Consider the following 18,896-nt stretch of genomic DNA (forward strand, 5'->3'; position numbering starts at 1 on the left):
CCCATACAGTGTATAGTGGGTCAATGGGCATGGAAGTGCTACAGCTTGGCATGGGGGCATGAGGGGCCATGGGAACTGGGCAGAGGGGCATAACTTGGCATGGGGAGCATGAGGGCCCACGGGTGGAGGGCATAGTTTGGCGTAGGGTGCATAAGCGGCCATGAGAGTGGATGGAGGAACATAGCTTAGTATAGTGTGCGTGATGGGCCATGGGGGGTGGGTGGAGGGGCATAGCTTGGCATTGGGAGCATGAAGAGGTCCTTTTGATCTTACCTTTCAAAAGGCTCCCTCATGCAGACTACGGTTCACGTCTCCTCTGATGTGCCATGAACCACAACTCTTTACAAAGCTGCCCCATCTTCATGAAAATTGCGGCCGAGTAGAACATGGCAATGGAGTCAGCCAGCTCGGGACTGTAGGGTGCTGGCTCGCAGCCTGAACCAGCCCGCACCCTTAAAAGGCCCAGGCGAAAATCGGAAAACCCAGGAATGGGGTCAGGAATCCCAGAACCGGGACCCGCCCGCCGTTTTTAAAGGGCTCCCGAGTCATCCCGACCTGGTGAAAATCCAGGCCTTGGAGCTCCTCTCGAGGTTGTGATACCCCAGCTTCAAATCTTGCACCTTCCTTGCTGCCAGGAGAGGAAATCTCCTGCTACTTACCAACAAGGAGTTTTCACTTCCCCGTCTCTGATTCTCCAGATCATTGTCAGGTTCGGAGTGGCTTTCGCTCTCTCTGTAACAAACATGAAGTACATCAATGGAGTTAGTGGTGTAAGGTGATCAATTTCCATTGATCTATAGCTGGTGTTCTGAGATTTTTACCAATATTTTGGGGATTGCATTTCGTGATTCCAACCAAATGTGGGTTAGGTAGCGGGGAGCCAGAAATCTAGCCAGTATTATATAACGGCTGACAGTGCCCATAATCAGAGGTCATGGTGGCTGAATTAGCCAAATTCAGTTTTCATCATATGGGATTTAAACCAGAGCTCTCTGGGGACTATATCCTCAGTAACTTTCGGGAAGGGCAACAGGGAAAAGAATTTCTCACAACAAACACTCAGGCCAGGATTTTCTTTGATATTTTGGTTTAAATCAGCCAGGATATTGGCAGAAACAGAGGAAAATCAAGCTGCAAATCCCACATCCATTTCCTGTTCCTACCTTAATTTCCCAATGGCAGGGTAATTACGAGGTAAAATTGCTTCCCATCCTTGTATGGGTGGGTTGAGAGGAAAATACAGCCTCCACTTTCACCATCAAGCAATCTCAGGTCTTATGTAGTGTAGTCAGGCATAGAGTAAAGCTCTCCAACAATGTGTTTTAGCGACAAACCTCAGCACAGTGCAATTTACTCCACCGATGTGACATGGTTCCATTTTATCCACCAACAATTCGTTGGCCATTTTTGTTCTTTATTCATTCACAGGATGTAGACATGTCTGGGTGGGCCAGCATTTGTTGCCCATCCCTAATTGCGCCTGAACTGAGTGGCTTGCTAGGCCATTTCAGAGGGCAGTTAAGAGTCAACCACATTGCTGTGGGTCTGGAGTCACATGTAGGCTGGTAAAGATGGCAGATTTCCTTCTCTGAAAGAAGGACATTACTGAACCAGATGGGTTTTTACAACCATCGATGATAATTGTCATGGTCACCACTACTGGGTCTAGCTTCAAATTGAGTTCAAACTCCCCCAGCTGCCACATTTGAACCCGTGTCTGCAGAGCATTAACCTGGGCCTCTAGTTTACCAGTCCAGTGACATTACCACTATGTCACCATCTCCCCCGCTCTCTGAATAACACTGTCAACTTAGTGGGGCTGCTGACACAAGCCTAGAGCATTACTGCATCAGCAATTCCCCCTGCAGAATGGCCCTGAAGTTACTCTGAGAGATATCAGCCGATTAGAAAGTGGAATTTCTGATGAATGAGTCTGCATTTAAGTCTTAGCATAGCACAGCATGCTTTCAAATCCAATGAGATAGATTCTAGTCTTCACTCTGCTTGGACAGGGCAGATGAAAATCTACTGAAGTGTCTTTACAACCTTGCTACAATTGCTGGCCAGAGGAAAACTTCCCAACCCATTTACGATGTTGCTACACACAGCAAACGGAAGGGTTCTTCGCTTAGGTGGCGACCTCACTGGAATTCATGCCTGAAGAATGATGACTTGGCAGGGTACCCAAGGATCACTGTGGCCAATGCAATGATGGGCTAGGGGCCAGGTTTTCCCATTCCCATCGGGACAGAGAGTGGCCTGCATGCTGTTCTGCTCCCCCATTCCCGACTCTGACTTTCCTGAGGATGGAGGGAGGATGAGGGTGAACAGGAAAGTGAAATCACCCGTCTCCTTAATTGGGCGTGTTGAGGTCAGGAGGGAGCTCATTAAGAGCTCGCCTTCTGACCTCCCGAGATTTCGTCATGGGGTTGGGCGGCCAATAGGAGCTCCATGAAGCTGACCAGCTCCGGCCTGGTGGGAACAGGGGGCAGCAGCACTGATACGGTTTCATTTCACGGGAAAAAAAACTGCAAGCTTGGACAAAAAAAACTACTGAACAGGAATGAAATTTTAATAACCAACCATTCCCTGCCTTAATTATCCCAGGTTCCAGCTCGATACGTACGCTGGACATTTTGAAGATGAAGATTCTCTCATTCTTTTTTAAGACCACACACAGACGGTAGCTGTAGCAATGGTCAATTCGGGCTGGGATGTGGCCCACTTCCCTGGCGTCCATTCCTGACCCCATCCCCTGCCACCAATTGGGCGGCTTGACCTGCCTTGCGGCAGGCTGGCAACGGAGGCAGGACCACAAGCTGGGATCGGTCCCGCCTCCTGATTCCCACCTCAAACGACGTCCACCTATTCATAATCACTGGGCAGAAAAAATCTGGTCCGGTATCCCAACATAGGATGCTACTGAAGAGGGGATGCCAATCAGCAAGAAAGATTGGGGAGAAAGCATAATATTGTGAAAACTCGTTACAATAATTAAAGCTGCAGCACATGCAGCATCTGCTGGAGCGAGAGCTGCCAGCTCCAATTGGCCGTGGTCCTAGAGATTTCGTCACATGATCTTCCGCCTCCAACTGCCCCACCCCATCGTTTTTTTTCCCACCTCCAATATTTTTATAACTAATGAACGAACGCTTTCCATGAAAAAAGAATACACAATTTCTTAAAGCGCCTTGAACTTATCAGCAAGCCTAGCTGAAATGTCAGTTCGCCAAGGTGGCCAACCTGGCAACTTTTAGTAGCAGGTTGTTTTGCCATTGACTCTGCTCCCACCCAAAATAAATCGCTCCTCAGCTAAGTGGACCCTTACTTTTGGAGGGAGATCCTGCTCGACAACTCTGGTTCCGCTATCATCACTGCTGTGTGCTCAGAAATTCAGCCACGGATCTAACAAAATGGCCTCCTTAGATTGGTAGCCGTGGCGTCCATCTGCTGCACCTTCCTAGTCCCGGCTCAGGAACATCTCTGCCTGGTGTCACATTTTGTTGCGGAGCTGCAGGAATAAAAAGAGAGCAATGTAATGTGTTAATTAAATAAACTAGGATGCAGCATGCTCTCCACATTAAAAAAAAAGAAAGGTTTGCATTTATATAGCGCTTTTCACGATCACCAGACGACTCAAAGCGCTTTACAGCCAATGAAGTGCTTTTTGAAGTGTAGTCACTGTTATAGTGTAGAAAACGCGACAGCTAATTTGTGCTCAGCAAACTCCCACAAACAGCAATGTGATAATGACCAGATAATCTGTTTTTTTGTGATGTGGATTGAGGGAAAAATATTGGTCAGGACACCAGGGATAACTCCCTTGCTCTTCCTCGAAATGGTGACTTGGGATCGTTTACATCCACCTGAGCAGCCGGACGGAGCCTCGGTTTAACATCTCATCTGAAAGATGACACCCCCAACAGTGCAGTGCTCCCTCAGTACTGCACTGGAATACACTAGACAGTAGTCTGAATTTCATACTTCTCCATATTTGGAGACCAACGTTAAGGGTGCAATGTACAGTTCAAATAGCCAAACATCTTTTGAACCAGGACAATAAAAGAGAAAGTTTCAAGGAACTGGATGCTAGAAGCAAAGCGGCAGGAACGAAGGAAGGCTGAAGGGCCAATCAGGAGGTGAACAGAAAAACTCCTAGAACGAGGGTAGCAGGAAGGGAGAACACCTCTACAAGCAAGGTGGCAAGGTGGGAACCACTTCACCGGGTGATTCCTCAGGAAGCAGAGAGGCAATGAGACGTATCCTGAGGGGAAGAGGCGAGCACCTTGGGGAGCGAGTGGCAGTGGGCTGGGTGCCTAAGGGAAAATGGCACAATGGGCAGTGAAGGCATTTTCTAGTTTTGCAAAAGAGTGAGACTGGATGTGCTGCCCCTATTAGCCGATTGTATAAGGACTAGAGGGCACAGATTTGAGACTTTGGGCACGAGATACTTAGGGGGATGTGAGGAAGAACATTTTTTACGTAGCGAGTGACGATGACCTAAAATTTTCTGCCTACAAGGGTAGTGGAAGCAGAGACAAGCAATGATTTCAAAAGGTAATCGAGAGAAATTAACTTCCAAAGCTACGAAGATTGGGCAGGGAGAATGGAACTGACTGGATTGCTCGGTCTAGAGAGCCAGCATGGACCTGATGTGCCGAACGGCCTCCTTCTCTGCCTTTATGACTCCATGATGTGTAACGGGGCTATGTGAAGGGAGAGTTACCTGCGGTTATAGTACTTTACTGCAACTCATAAAGATACGTAACATGAGGGGGAAAAAAATAGATGAAAAACAACCAACCTATATTATCTTCAGCACTATCACAAATAGGTTTATGAGGTAAGTAGCCATCTTCCTGCTTATTTCCTGAATGAGTCAAGCTTTAATATTTTCACAAGACTGCAGGCCCACAGTTTATTGTAGCATTTTTTCACCTGATCATTTCTTCCAATTCAAGATTTCCAAAGGCCAGATTCTCACTTACACACAGAGCGAGAGAGGTGCCTATATGCAGCTAATGCATATGTATCCCTGCAAGAGGAACTATACATACATCAGTTACACACAGACAGCTGTCACCAGAGGAGTGCAGAACATTTTCTCTTAAAAATTCAGGCAATGTGGTTACAATCACAGGAATTAGAGAGTGAAAAATGCTACAATAAAGGGAGAGGTATTGTGCATATGAAATGGTATGTTGATAAATGAACCAAAAGAAATAGAGCCTTCTTCTGAGAAGATGTAATCTCAAACCGCACTTTTAGTGATTTGTAGCTCAGCACTTTTTAACATTTCTTCCAACTGTGAAATAAAAGGGGATACTTAGTGAAACCTTGTACAGCAAGGCCCACTAGGATCAACTCTCAGACCATCGAAAACAGAAGCTGCAACTGTTGGGAATGCGCAGCAGCTTTCGAAAGAGAAAAGTAGGTTAGCATTTAGCGTGCCTTTATAACTTTGACATTATAGGAGCATAGGAACAGGAGCAGGCCACTCGGCCCCTCAAGTCCGTTCTGACGTTGAATTAGATCATGGTTGATCTTTATGGAAGGGAGAGTCTTATTACAACAGAACCCCTTGATTTATTCTACAGCTGATCTCCCATGATGTTGCTCACAGTTAGCCTGTTGAACATTTGCTGGGGGCAATTTTAAAGTCTGCTGATAGGTGCTTTACACGATCGGCAAAAGTTAAACCTAGTCCTGGTCCTTTAAAGTTCATTTCTCCAGATGCTCCCTGTGGGAAAGCGGCGGAAATAGGAATATCCTGAGGTCAATTGGAGATGAACAATTGTTGCTATTAGAAGTCGGTGTAGATTGGCAGCTGCTTCATCATTCTACTTGGCGAAGGCACTGGACTATCTCAGGGTCAGAGAATCAAAAGGAAGTTACTGTGTTTCCCTTTTTTCATATATATTTTAAAGATTGCATGGTGTTCCCATGCATCTGTTGCCCTTGCCCTTCTAAGTGGTAGAGATCGTGGGTTTGGAAGGTGCTGTCGAAGAATGTTTAACGAGTCCGAGTTGTTGCAGTGCATTTTGTAGGAGGTACATACACACAGCAGCCATGGGGCAGGACTTTACATCCCGCAGGCAGGCGCACGCCTGACCCGATGGGGAATAAAATGGTGCGCGATGACGTCAGGTGAGCGTCCCAACGTCATCGCGCACTCGCGCGATATTTCGGTTGGCAGGCACGCGCAAGAGTCGGCACCGCGCCCGCCAACAATTAAGAGGCCTATTAAGGCCGTTAAACTAGCAATTAATTTGTATTTTTCACTGCCTGTCAAACCTTACGGTTGGCAGGCGGGCAAATAGGCCAGGCGGCCTTTGCATTTTTTAGGAAACCTCATCCATGGGCAGGATGAGGTTCCCAACAGTAATGTTTTTAAAAAATTAAAATTTTCAATACGTCTCTGTTCAAGTGACTGAGTCACACGTGGGGACATATTTCCCTCATTTTTAAAATCTTTATTTTTCATTGTAAAATTCCTCAGCTCCCTGAGGCAGCTCTGTGCCTTCAGGGAGCTTTCAGTGCACGCTCCCCCTGCGCATGCGCAGACTTTAGCGCTCACGCTCCTCCTGCCCCCACCCCGGCAGCGCTGAGGGTCTTAGCGCACGCTTCACACTGGCTGCCCGTTAATTGGCCAGCCAGCGTGAAATCGCGGTTGGGGGCCCGATCGCGGGCGGCGGTCCGTTTCATGGCCACTCCCGGGCCCGCCCACCGCGCTTGTCTGACGAAGGGAAAATTCTGCCCATGGAGTTGGAGGGAATGAAAATTTAACGTGGTTTCAACTATCCAGTGATGCTTTTAATGCTCCTATGAAGCACCTGGGGTCTTTTCCTTACATTAAAGGCACTATATAGTTATAAGTTGTTATTCCTGTAGACCTTCGATAGAAGTACAGGTGTGGATATTAGTTAAAGAGATCATTAAACTCAACCACGATGTTCCTATAGACGGGTTAGAAGACAACCAGGACAGAAGGAAGAGCAAACAGCCAAGCCTGGAAGAGGCCATTGTGAACACTCTCATCACAAGGCATCTTTGGAGATATATTAGACACAGGGCCATATCCACAGAACAGATTGTAGAATCCTAATACTCATATCTAACGCAAAACAATACCTCATGAGAAACAGATTCCGTCTAATTTTACCTGTAAAGGAACACAAAAGGATTCAACAGACAATAAAAGGCTTTCTCAATGAGTCACACCATGACCCATCTGAATATCAGAAACCTTCAAGGGGATTCACTGAAAAATTCTTTGCACAAAAAAGGCCAAAATGGTACCATAGAAAATGAATTAGAGGTTACATCATTTCTTTTCACGTGATTTTTGCAAAAGGAAATGTTGATCAGCTTTTTCTCCCTTTGCCGCATGTCCATGTGATTTTACTGAAACCATGAGGTTCCAACTAGAGAAAGTAACATTGTTTTGGTTCGATTTGAGGGCCTAATTCCAATCTCACATCACTAGTAGGAATTTATTGGATGGAAAATCGCTGGCTGTGCACCCTTAAGTATATTAAGAACAGGTAGCAAGGGGTTATGGAATCAGCCCTTTTAATTCTGTGGTTTTCAATCCAAAAAAAAATGCACATGATTTAAAATATCGGAACTAATTGTGTTTAAGCATCAAAGGGCCCGAGCAAAATTGAAGTCAATGGGAATCAGGGGAAAAACTCTCCACTGGTTGGAGTCATAGCTAGCACAAAGGAAGATGGTTTTGGTTGTTGGAGTTCAATCATCTCAGTCCCAAGATATCACTGCAGGAGTTCCTCGGGGTAGGTTCCTAGGCCCAACCATCTTCAGCTGCTTCATCAATGACCTTCCTTCCATCATAAGGTCAGAATAGGGGATGTTTGCTAATGATTGCACAATGTTCGTGACTCCACAGATACTGAAACAGTTCGTGTCCAAATGCAGCAAGACCTGGACAATATCCAGGCTTAGGTTGATAAGTGGTAAGTAACATTCACGCCACACAAGCGCCAGGCAATGACCATCTCCAACAAGAGAGAATCCAACCATCACCCCTTGACATTTCATCGTATTACCATTGCTGAATCCCTCACTATCAACATCCTGGGGGTTAACATTGACCAGGAACTAACTGGACCAGCCATATAAATACTGTGGCTACAAAAGCAGGTCAGAGGCTGGGAATTCTGCAGTAAGTGACTCACCTCCTGACTCCCCAAAGCCTGTCCATCATCTACAAAGCACAAGTCAGGAGTGTGATGGAATACTCTTCACTTGCCTGGGTGAGTGTAGCTCCAACAATATTCAAGAGGCTCGAAACCCATCCAGGGCAAAAGTTGCCTGTTTGATTGGTGCCCCATCCACAATCTTAAACATTCACTCCCTCCACCACTGACACACAGTGGCAGCAGTGAGTACCATCTACAAGATGCAGTGTAGCAACTCACCAAGGCTCCTTCAATGACATCTTTCTAACCCACGACCTATATCACCTAGAAGGATAAGGGCAACAGATGCATGGGAACACCACTCCCTAAAAGTTCTCTAGTTCACCTGTTAGGAAATAGAGATAGTTTAAGTGCATTATGTTTATATTTCTGGTTATTAGGAATGAGTTTTAGCTTTAAAGTTGAAGTTTGATTTGTATTTTTGTATGTGTGTTAAGAAAAGGTCAAATTGAGTTTTAGTTTCACTTTAAAAAGGTGCCTGCATTTCTAATGAGGTTTTTACGACTGTTGCAGCTAAGGTAAACAAACAAGAGTAGAAGAATTGAGCTATTGCCTAGAAACAGGGGTCCAGAGAGGCAGGTCCCTCCCACAGACATGCACACAGAAGAAGAGAAACTGCATTTGATTTTGGAAGCTGTTTGCGTTCAGTTAGTTTTGAAAGTAGCTGCCAGAAAGAGACTGGAGCAAAGGGGACAGATAGCCAGCCCTTGCCAAAGAAAACACACCAAAATCCAGGGGAGTGAAACAGGGGAAAGTCCCAAGTAGATCTTCTAGTCAAAAGAAGGACAGAAACCTGGAAAAGGCCCTGTTAAGTGAAGTTAAGAGTGAGGGGCAAAGAAAAAGGCTCCAAGCTTCAGATTTAAAGAGACAAAAGCTGCAGAAAGCAGATTTAAAGCGAGAACAGCTTATAAGAGGCAGAATCGTCCAAAGAGACAATTGAACGTCTGTAACTCTTTGCTATGGGCACATGAAGCAGTGGTACTGTTGATGGCTGAGTCAATGAGAGAGAGTGTGTGGAAGACATCTTGAATGCATGTGGTGAACCAGGGAAGAGGAACATCAGGAGGAGAGTTCGAAACCCTGAAGGTGAACCCTTGCGGAAAACATCTGAGAGAAAGCATCAGTTTTGCAGAAGATTCCAAGGCAAGGTCTTGGAGAGTGAAGATTGGAAACCCTCATGTAAAAGACAGCGAAGTGAGACTGGTTGGCTCACGGTTTGACAAGCATCTGGGGGGAGTTGAGGAGAGATCCATAGCATCTGGTTGAGATGGCATCTGTCACTTGGTTTCAGGATGTGGTGTGTCTGACCATAGGGTGCCTATTGGTACATGGACTGCATACTTACTGTGGACATTAGAGTATAAGATAGCTTTTATAACTTGTGTTATCCTTACAAATCTGTATATATCTGTAAAGGTATATTTGTGGGTGAAGGAGTATCGTAATATAGTTCATATTTTCTTGTTTAATAAATGGTTTATTCTTTTGTTAAAAGTTCATCAGCTGACTCCTGTGACTCTGTTCAGTAGCTACTCTCCACGCATCTGAACAAATAAATAAAAGTTAGGATCTATCAAGCTGGGTTCCACCTTGGGACCAGGCTTGTCCAGGGGTAACCTTAGCTGGGATCATAACAATTCTGACTTAGAACTATATCACCATTCCTTCACTGTCACAGAAACTTGAAACTCCCTCCCTAACAGAACTGTGGGTGTACCTACACCACATGGACTGCAGCGGTTCAAGAAGGCGGCTCAGCACCATTTGAATTAGGGATGGGCAATAAATGCTGACCTGCCCAGCAATGCCCACAACCTGTGAAAGAATAAATTAAAAAAACATTTCTCCCTTCCTCCTCACCTAAAGACATAAGTTCAATGCTGGAGTTAAAATTCCAGGCCAAACAAACACCCCAGTACCTTGTTCAAGTGATTATTCATTGAATGGCAGAAGGTCACTTGGGCTATTCCAGCACGTGGAACATAGCATCCTTATGTTCTCGCCCAGCATCGATGCATGTGTGTTGCATGTGTGTTCTCCAGTAGGAGACAGAAATCTGGAGAGGGAACACTGAGTTATGTTCACCTCTCCTAAACCCTTGGGAATATAGGCAAATTATAGCGGTCAAGCCAAGCTATGGAGTCATAGTCATACAGAAGGAGGCCATTTGGCCCATGGAGTCCACGCGGGCTCAGTATATGCTAGAGCAATCCAGTTAACCCCATTCCCCCACTCTACCCCTTAGCCTTGCAAGTTTATTTCCCTCAAACGCCCACCCAATTTCCTTTTGAAATCATTGATCATCTCCAACCAATTCCACAACCAATGAGCAGAAAGTAGCCCTTCAAAAATATCTCAAAACGTTTCCAGAGCAACAAGCCAATTTAAAAAGGTATTAAAAATATGGATACATGTGGATGAAAAACGGATGTAGGTGAAAACGCAAATGAAAATCAGCAGATACAGGATAGGAAAAGTTTAAATGTATTAAGACAAAAAATAAGGCCAATTAAATGTTAAATTATAAGGTTTCTTCAATTAATCTTGACATTAGTATTGCAATAATAAAGTTCAGGAGCTGTTTGGTTATTTTAATTACATAAATATCTTCAAATGTCACCTTAAGGAGTTTTTTGTATTTGGACATTTCAAGAACTTGCAACAAATTCCTTTGTAGGAAAAATATTAAATTGTTTTTTTTTAATCTCCTGTTCTCTTGCAAGACATGTTTTAGTCATCATTCTTTGCAACCAGCTGAAATTATCAATCATTTCTGTAACTATTTTCTGTAAATCAAAAATAAATTAATTACGTAATAGCTTGAACCATTGTGAACAGAATGATAAATCAAAGACTGAATGCTAGGGTCTGAGTTCTCCCGTTGTTAAGTTCACTGATAAGTCTCGTCAAAACTGTGGAGTGAAGCTGAAAGAAAAAAAATCTACTAACATTTCCCTAGAAACCATTAATTCAGGAACTGAGACTATTTTCATTCCATAGTCAGGCAACAGCATGATCCAGAAAGCAACAAAGATATTTCAACATAGGTCAGTATGTCCTTGCTCATCTATTAACACAAAATCTCTCTCTACTGCCCCTAATGGTACAAGGTGCGAAGGAAGATCCTGCAGAAGATCCACCAAAAGGGAAATAATGAGAAAAATGTAATATATGGCTTGAAAATTGCACAGGTTGATGGTGTCATCAATGCCAAGCTGCAGAATCCTAAATGGTCAGGGAGAGCACCATCTTTTGTTTTTGTACAGGGAGAGGGAAGGGGCCAATTATTGCCCTCATCAGACTTGGGTCAGCAAAACAAAGCGGTCGCTGTGATTGTTGGACACTTGACATGTTATTGAAGCTGAACGTGAAAATCATTTCAACCCACTAGATCCAGACATTGGGGCAATATCCCTCGGAGTGACTAATGATATCATAGCAATTCAGATGACTTTCCTGATGCTAAACTGTCATTTCTTTTGCCAGTTTTGAAGAAGAGTCTCACCCAGAATCTTCTTCAGATGCTGCCTGCTTTCTGACTTTATTTCCAATTTCCATTGTTCGTGGTCTACCTTCCTTATCCCCTGCAACTTGTTCTTGCCTAATTTCTCTCTTTCACTTCAGAAGGTGCTGATTTATGCAGTGTGGTTGTTCTATCCATTCGTGGGAGGCGAGCATTTATTGTCCATCCCTAATTGCCCTTGAGAAGGTGGTGGTGAACTACCCTCTTGAATGCCTGCAGTCCACGTGGATTTTAGTTTTTCTGTAGCGGTTTTGATACAACGGAGTGGCTTTGCAAGGCCGTTTCAAAGGGCAGTTAAGAGTCAGCCACATTGCTGTGGGTCTGGAGTCACTCAGAGGCCAGGCCCAGTAAGGAGAGCAGATTTTACAACAATCTGGTAGTTTAATGGTCACCATTAGTGATACTAGCTTTTTAATTCCAAATTTATTTAATTAACTGCATTTCAAAATCCCTAGCAGCTGTGTTAGGATTTGGACTCACGTCTCCAGGTTAAGTAACAAAACTACAATGCTGCCATGCTACTGATAACAAAATAATGGCTTATGACCATGCTCTGCTGATTAATTACTCTGTAATTTTTAAAAATTCATTTACGGGATGTGGGCTTCGCTGGCTAGGCCAGCATTTATTGCCCATCCCTAGTTGCCCTTGAGAAGGTGGTGGTGAGCTGCCTTCTTAAACCACTGCAGTCCATGTGGTGTAGGTACACCCACAGTGCCGTTAGGGAGGGTGTTCCAGGATTTTGACCCAGCGACAGTGACGGAACGGCGATGTCAGGGAGGTGGGTGGCTTGGAGGGGAACTTCCAAGTGGTGGTGTTCCCATGTGTCCAGCTGGAAGTGGTAGTGGGTTTAGAATGCGCTGTCAATTAACAACTCACAATTATCAATTGTTTTGTGACGATCTGACTGCGAGGTTGTCTGCACCATCACAAAGTGTTCTAGCCAAAAAACAAAGAGGAATCCAAAATATAACTGCCACCAGTCAAATCGACGGTATGCCACAATGGGAGTGCATAAAAAGCCATGACCCTCAATCTGAGACTCGCAGTAGCAGTATTCTCTATACCTTATACTGTAAATTGGGCATTGCAACTTAATTCCGTTTTCAGTCTCTTTTTATTCCAACATTAATGTTATATTGTTATATTATGCATATAGAGTTTGGAACTAAGTGTTATGCGAATGTATATCCGGGGTGCCACATTCACTGCTGCACTGCAGTCAGGTGTCGAGCAACAATGTATCTGTCGCGGCACATGGTGAAATGTGTGAAATAGATTTGAAGAAAGCTCCAGCATTTTGTGTCTAAAAGTGTGATTATTTCGAACTTCTGGGAACAACAAGAGACAACAATTAATGCCATAAAAGGCATTAGCCAATGTGTACAAGTAATGAGTGGCGACATTCAAATTTGTTATCGAGAAATGTTTGCGTTGGGGAATTTGGATGGAATATATATATCGATATCTAAAAAGAATTACCCAGCTTTAAATAAGCACCAATTGCTCCCTTACCAAACGTTAGTGAAGATTGGTATTGTGTGAACTACTGTCAGTGTACCCAGGGGATAATTTAATGATGTACACGTACATAGCTGAGAAAGTCCCATCATGCCATTCTCATTGCTCGGAGGAGGGTAATTCCACTGGGAACTTAAACGATTTTGATTTCCAGAGAGCGGTGCAAATTGCTACATTGCCCGGAAAGCTAATAAGGTTTCAACTGCAAAACATCAACCTGCTTCGCTAAGCCGTCTTCTGAGGTTTTTTTACGTGCAACATGTGGACTGGAAGGCTGCCCAGTCCCGTGGAGCACTGTTTGTCCACCACATGGATCAGGATGCCGAACAGAAAAGCTCACAATATGACTGCAGTAGCATTCATCTACAATCATATGGGCGTGCCAAAATGGCTGCTGCAACATTTCAGGATTTTCTAATCCATGGTATAACCTGAAAAGAAACATGGCAAAACCTGGTGGAGATGTGTGAGTAATTTAAACGATCATTCTTTTAAGCGTGTAATTGTGTTTCTCAAGAGTCCAACAGGTAAAGTGCAGTACGCAAGCCAGGTAACAAAATCTCACAGTTACATCTTTTTACACAGTCTAAAAGACATTCTAATTTCATGATGGTGGTCACTTCCAATAGTGAGAGGCCCCTAGAAAATAAGGTGGTATTTGTTGGGCAAAGGTGACTATTTTTCTGTAGAAACAGAAAGAAAGCAATAAGAGAAACGTAACAGAAATGGTTTCCTCAGTACTCCTTGTCATAATATTTAAAATTAATTACTTTACTGCACCATGTAAACATGTACAGTGTCAGCTCTGACGCATCAAGAGAAAGAAAGTCTGGTTTTCTGCATAAGAACTGGATGGCTGTAGCTGTAAATAGTCACCAGCCATTTTGCAGATTGAAAATAAAATGCGTATAAAATTATGTACGAGCATACGAGCAAGGAGCAGGAGTAGGCCATTCAGCCCTTCGAGCCTGCTCCCCCATTCAATAAGATCATGGCTGATCTGATAGTAACCTGAAATCTACTTCCCGCCTACCCCCGATAACCTATCATCCCCTTGCTTACCAAGAATCTATCCACCTCTGTCTTAAAAAAAATTCAAAGACTCTGCTTCCACCGCCTTTTTAGGAAGAGAGTTCCAAAGACCCACAACCCTCAGTGAAAAAATGTCACCTCATCTGTTTTAAATGGGCGACCCCTTATTCTAAACAATGACCATTAATCCTAGATTCTCCCACAAGAGGAAACATCCTCTCCATATCCACCCTGTCAAGACCCCTCAGGATCTTATATGTTTCAATCAAGTCACCTCTTACTCCTCTAAACTCCAGCGGATACAAGCCTAGTCTGTCCAACCTTTCCTCATAAGACAACCCACTCATTCCAGGTATTAGTCTGGCAAAGCTTCTCTGAACTGCTTCCAACGCATTTACATCCTTCCTTAAATAAGGTGACCGACACTGTACGCGTAATTATTTCTGTTGTTAATTATTATGAATCAATGTTTTCGATTTTTCTTTGATAGTGACTAATTTTTGCTGCTCAGTCTGTGATACCACCAGGGATCCTGTTGGGGGGATTTGATGGCACAGCCACTTTCCATACATTCCCGGGTGTGGGATTTTATCCACTCCAGACTGAGGCTGTGCCCTCGCTCCCTGTCAATTGCGTGAGATTCCTGTGTGAAACCTGAGTGGGTCATGTCACAATACATTCCTCAATCGAGTCCACAAAACAGTACATAAATTAGCACAAGTTGACAAATTTGCTTAAGGATGGCTGATGTAGCAAATGGAAAGTTCACAGTACACCGGTACAGGATGTTCCTCTTTATATTGCAGGGTAAGGGACATGAATACAACAGAGGGAATCCATCTTCATACCAGCACTGATTTTTCTTTTTTCAATAAGAGGAATTGCACTTTGCTGGGTCAGCGTGAAGGGACATTTGTTCTGTAATCTTCATACACCACAGTTTGAGGGCTTTTATTTTAACTTTCGTGTCCGTTATCAGTCTAAATGCACCGGTGGCCTCAATGAGTAAATAATCGGGCAGGGTGTAAAACAGGCTGCTATTTTTGTGGCTTTGTTGACTATTGTTCACTTTGCGCTATTGTTGGACCAATTTCACCCCCACTAGCTTCTGATAATGCCGCACTCCTTCGGCACTGCACTGAAATACCAAACTAGAATATGTGCTGGAACTGCATCCTAAAATGGGATCTTCTGACTCAAGAATAATACCAATTGATCCAAGGAGCTGTTAGACAAATTCAGTTCACATTGGATCCTCACAGCGTACAACAAGAGGGCAATCGCCGATCAGTACAGCTTGCATTTAACACCAGGCGTCAGGAATTAAAGAGCATGCAGCCCACAGTGCCATGCTGGCCACCTACTGGCCTAGTTTGTGCCAGTTCTGTCCTACATTACAACAATGATTACCCTTTACTTTGAGACGTTCAGTGGTCATGATAAGTGCTATATAAATGCAAGTAGAACCATAGAAAAGTTACAGCACAGAAAGAATGTCTGCACCGGCCGAAAAAGAAAAAATAAAAAGACTAGCCGCCCACTCCAATCCCACCTTCCAGCACCTGGTCTGTAGCCTTACAGGTTACAGCACTTCAAGTGCTGATCCAGGTACCTTTTAAATGAGTTGAGGGTTTCTGCCTCCACTATCAAACCAGGCAGCAAATTCCAAACACACACCACCCTCAGGATGAACAAGTTTTTCCTCATATCCCCTCTAATCCTTCTACCAATCACTTTAAATCTGTGTCCCCTGGTAATTGACCTCTCCGTTCGGGGAAACAGGTCTTTCCTGTCTACTCTTCCAGGCCCCTCATAATTTTGTATACCTCAGTTAGGTCACCCATCAGCTTCCTCTGTTCTAAGGAAAACAACCCCAGCCTATCCAATCTTTCCTCATTGCTGCAGTTTTCAAGCCCTGGCAACATTCCTGTAAATCTCCTCTGTACTCTCTCCGCAGCAATTGCGTCCTTCCTGTGATGTGGCGACCAGAACTGTACACAAAATTCCAGCTGTGGGCTAACCAGCATTTTATACAGTCCCAGCATTACTTCCCCATTTCTGTATCCTACACCTCGTCCAATAAAGGAAAGCATTCCATGTGCTTTTTTTTAATCACCTTATCCGCCTGTCCTGCCACCTTCAGGGACCTGTGGAAATGCACTCCAAGGTCTCTTACTTCCTCTACCCTTCTAATATCCTCCCGTTTATTGTGTATTCCGTAGCTTTGTTCGCTCTCCCCAAATGTAATCTCTAAATTGAATTCCATTTGCCACTTTTCCACCAACTCAACCAGGCCATTGATATAATTCTGGAGTTTTTTTTCCTTTTAGTTCATGTACTTCAGGAAGTCTGAACATTAATGATAGATTGTATATTTACTGGTGCCATATGAATGAAAATAGCTGGTCTAGCATTTATTCTTGACTCAGTTAGTAGCACTCTTGCCTCTGAGTTAGAAGGGTGTGGGTCTAAGTCCAACTCCAGTGGCATGACCACAAAAATCTAGGCTGACACTCCAGTGCAGTATTGAGGGAGTGCTGCACCATCAGAAATGCCGCCTTTTGGCTGAAACATTAAACTGAGGCCCTGTCTGCTCTCTCGGGGAGATGTAAAAGATCCCATGGCACTATTTCAAAGACAGCAGGGGAGTTCTGGCCAATATCTGTCCCTCAATCAACATCACAGACCCAGATTAGCCAGTCATTACTGCAATGCTGTTCTTGGGAGCTTTCTGTGCAGAAACTGGCTGCCAAGTTTCCTATATTACAACAGTGACTAAACTTCAAACAAGTATTTAATTGGCTGTAAAGTGCTTTGGAACATCCGGAGGTCATGAAAGGTGCTATATAAATGCAAGTTTTTTTTTCCCTAATAAAACCAAGACACCAGCCTAGCTTGGTGTGCTGATTGTGCGATGCATGATGCATGGTAGGAAAACAAGAAAATTGAATTGGGACATGCTGGCAAACTGGTAAGAGTTCAACTCACATCCTGATCACGGTCTGATTTCAGAAGCATGGGATTAGGAACATGGGCCCATCCTGCCAACCAATAGAATGACAGTCGGCACAATTGATTAAAGAGTTTAACATTGGTGTTGAATATGATTGACATTATTGCGTCTAGTAGCAAGTCCAACCTGTGGCTAATTCTAATCTTGAGTCATGCAGCGGTAAGAGGTCATTCAAACCCATTTGTGAATGACAGATTTATCTGAGGTGCTAGGTCGTTAAGTGACAAAGTCTTGTTGCCATCTAGTAGACACATTTCTATCTGTTTGTGGATTATGGTCAATGTGAGTCGAGGCATTTGTGAACCACGTGAAGCAGCAACTCAATTTTCTTTGCAATGTGAAGTTACTCTTAACAGGTTTAATATGTCTTTCATCTCCAATTATATTTTTCATATGAACTTATTTATTTTAAGATTTCCTGCAGCAGCTAGCGATTGAAATTATTGACTTGGCTGTAGGATGGAAGCAAGTGACAATGGATCGAGTCTTAAAGGTGAAGATAAATGAGGACGGAAATGAGAACAGGCTAAACAGCTGTTCTTCACTCCTATGTTCCTCTCTTTGTCTAAACCTTTGATTAGATTCACGCTGTTTTGCTTGAATTATAAACATTTACATTAAAAAAAGCGATCGTCCTGTATAGCATAGCAAACCCATTTTGCAAAGGAAAATTGGTAGGTCTGCATAACAATGGCCGATTCACCACCACCCATTTTGCAGCGCCCCATCCAATATGAATTTCACCTCCTCTAATAGGACAAATTATACAAAGCCAAATGCTGTAATCAACCAACTTCACAGGAGATAAGAGCATTTTTATGTAGTAAGCTTTGAGGTAAACACCATGTGTGGTAGAAGGGTTGCGAAATAATGTTTATCAGCTAATCCTGCTGCAGCTCAGGAGTTGTACAAGTGGGAATAGATTCTGCACCTGGTACACTTTGAGCTAATAAGTTACAATTCATTTTAATTTCGCATTCGGTTTAAACTACAGAAGTGAGCAGGTAATTGATGAGTAGGTGTTGCTGAATGGTGCGACTGAAACCCCTCCTGACCCTTAACTGATGATTAGGAGGGGTGGGTAGAGTGGTGGTTAACTGAATTATATTGCTTGGTCAAGGGAGCATCTAGCTCTAGTGAACCAGTCATGAGCACTGTGGTCAGGATATTTTCAGGGTCTATAGCCTTTGCTGTGCCCAGTATACTCAGCCACTTCTTAATGTTAATTGGAGTGAATGGAGTTGGCTGAACACTGCCATTTGTGATGATGCTGGTTTTGGGTGGTTCTGGTGGGATTGTCCAATTGATACTTTCTCGGCTCTTGCGCTCAGATGGTTGAGGACGGGAAGTTTCATCAAGTCTCCTCCTGCTAATTGCCTGGCTATCCACCAGCACTCTAGACTGAATGAGCTGACAAGAGATAGGTAACACTTGTTTTGCCTTTTGACATTTCCATGGGATGCCAGTCTAAGGTATGACTTCCTATTCAAGGCCTTTCCAAAGTGCCTTGTCATCCAGCAGAACGTAGTGCTTGGCTTTCCTTTCAAGTCATCAGTAAGATGCAGCATGGTGTCAGATTATGTGGTGA

The 18,896-nt window shown here is 43.9% G+C and overlaps 1 protein-coding gene across 1 annotated transcript in view; it reads right to left on the reverse strand.

Moving 5' to 3' along the window:
* Nucleotides 1–18,896, reverse strand: part of LOC144682610 (cohesin subunit SA-2-like) — a 123,114-nt gene that overhangs the window by 92,445 nt on the left and 11,773 nt on the right. The window contains exons 2-3 of the mRNA XM_078545103.1: nucleotides 3,329–3,511; nucleotides 660–732 (exon numbers count right to left, since the gene is read on the reverse strand). Of these exons, the coding sequence (XP_078401229.1) occupies nucleotides 660–732; nucleotides 3,329–3,372 (117 nt within the window). The 5' untranslated portion in view covers nucleotides 3,373–3,511. The remainder of the gene's footprint in view (nucleotides 1–659; nucleotides 733–3,328; nucleotides 3,512–18,896) is intronic.

The sequence above is a fragment of the Cetorhinus maximus genome, chromosome 7, assembly GCF_964194155.1.
Source record: "Cetorhinus maximus chromosome 7, sCetMax3.hap1.1, whole genome shotgun sequence".
NCBI classification, from domain to species: Eukaryota; Metazoa; Chordata; class Chondrichthyes; order Lamniformes; family Cetorhinidae; genus Cetorhinus; species Cetorhinus maximus.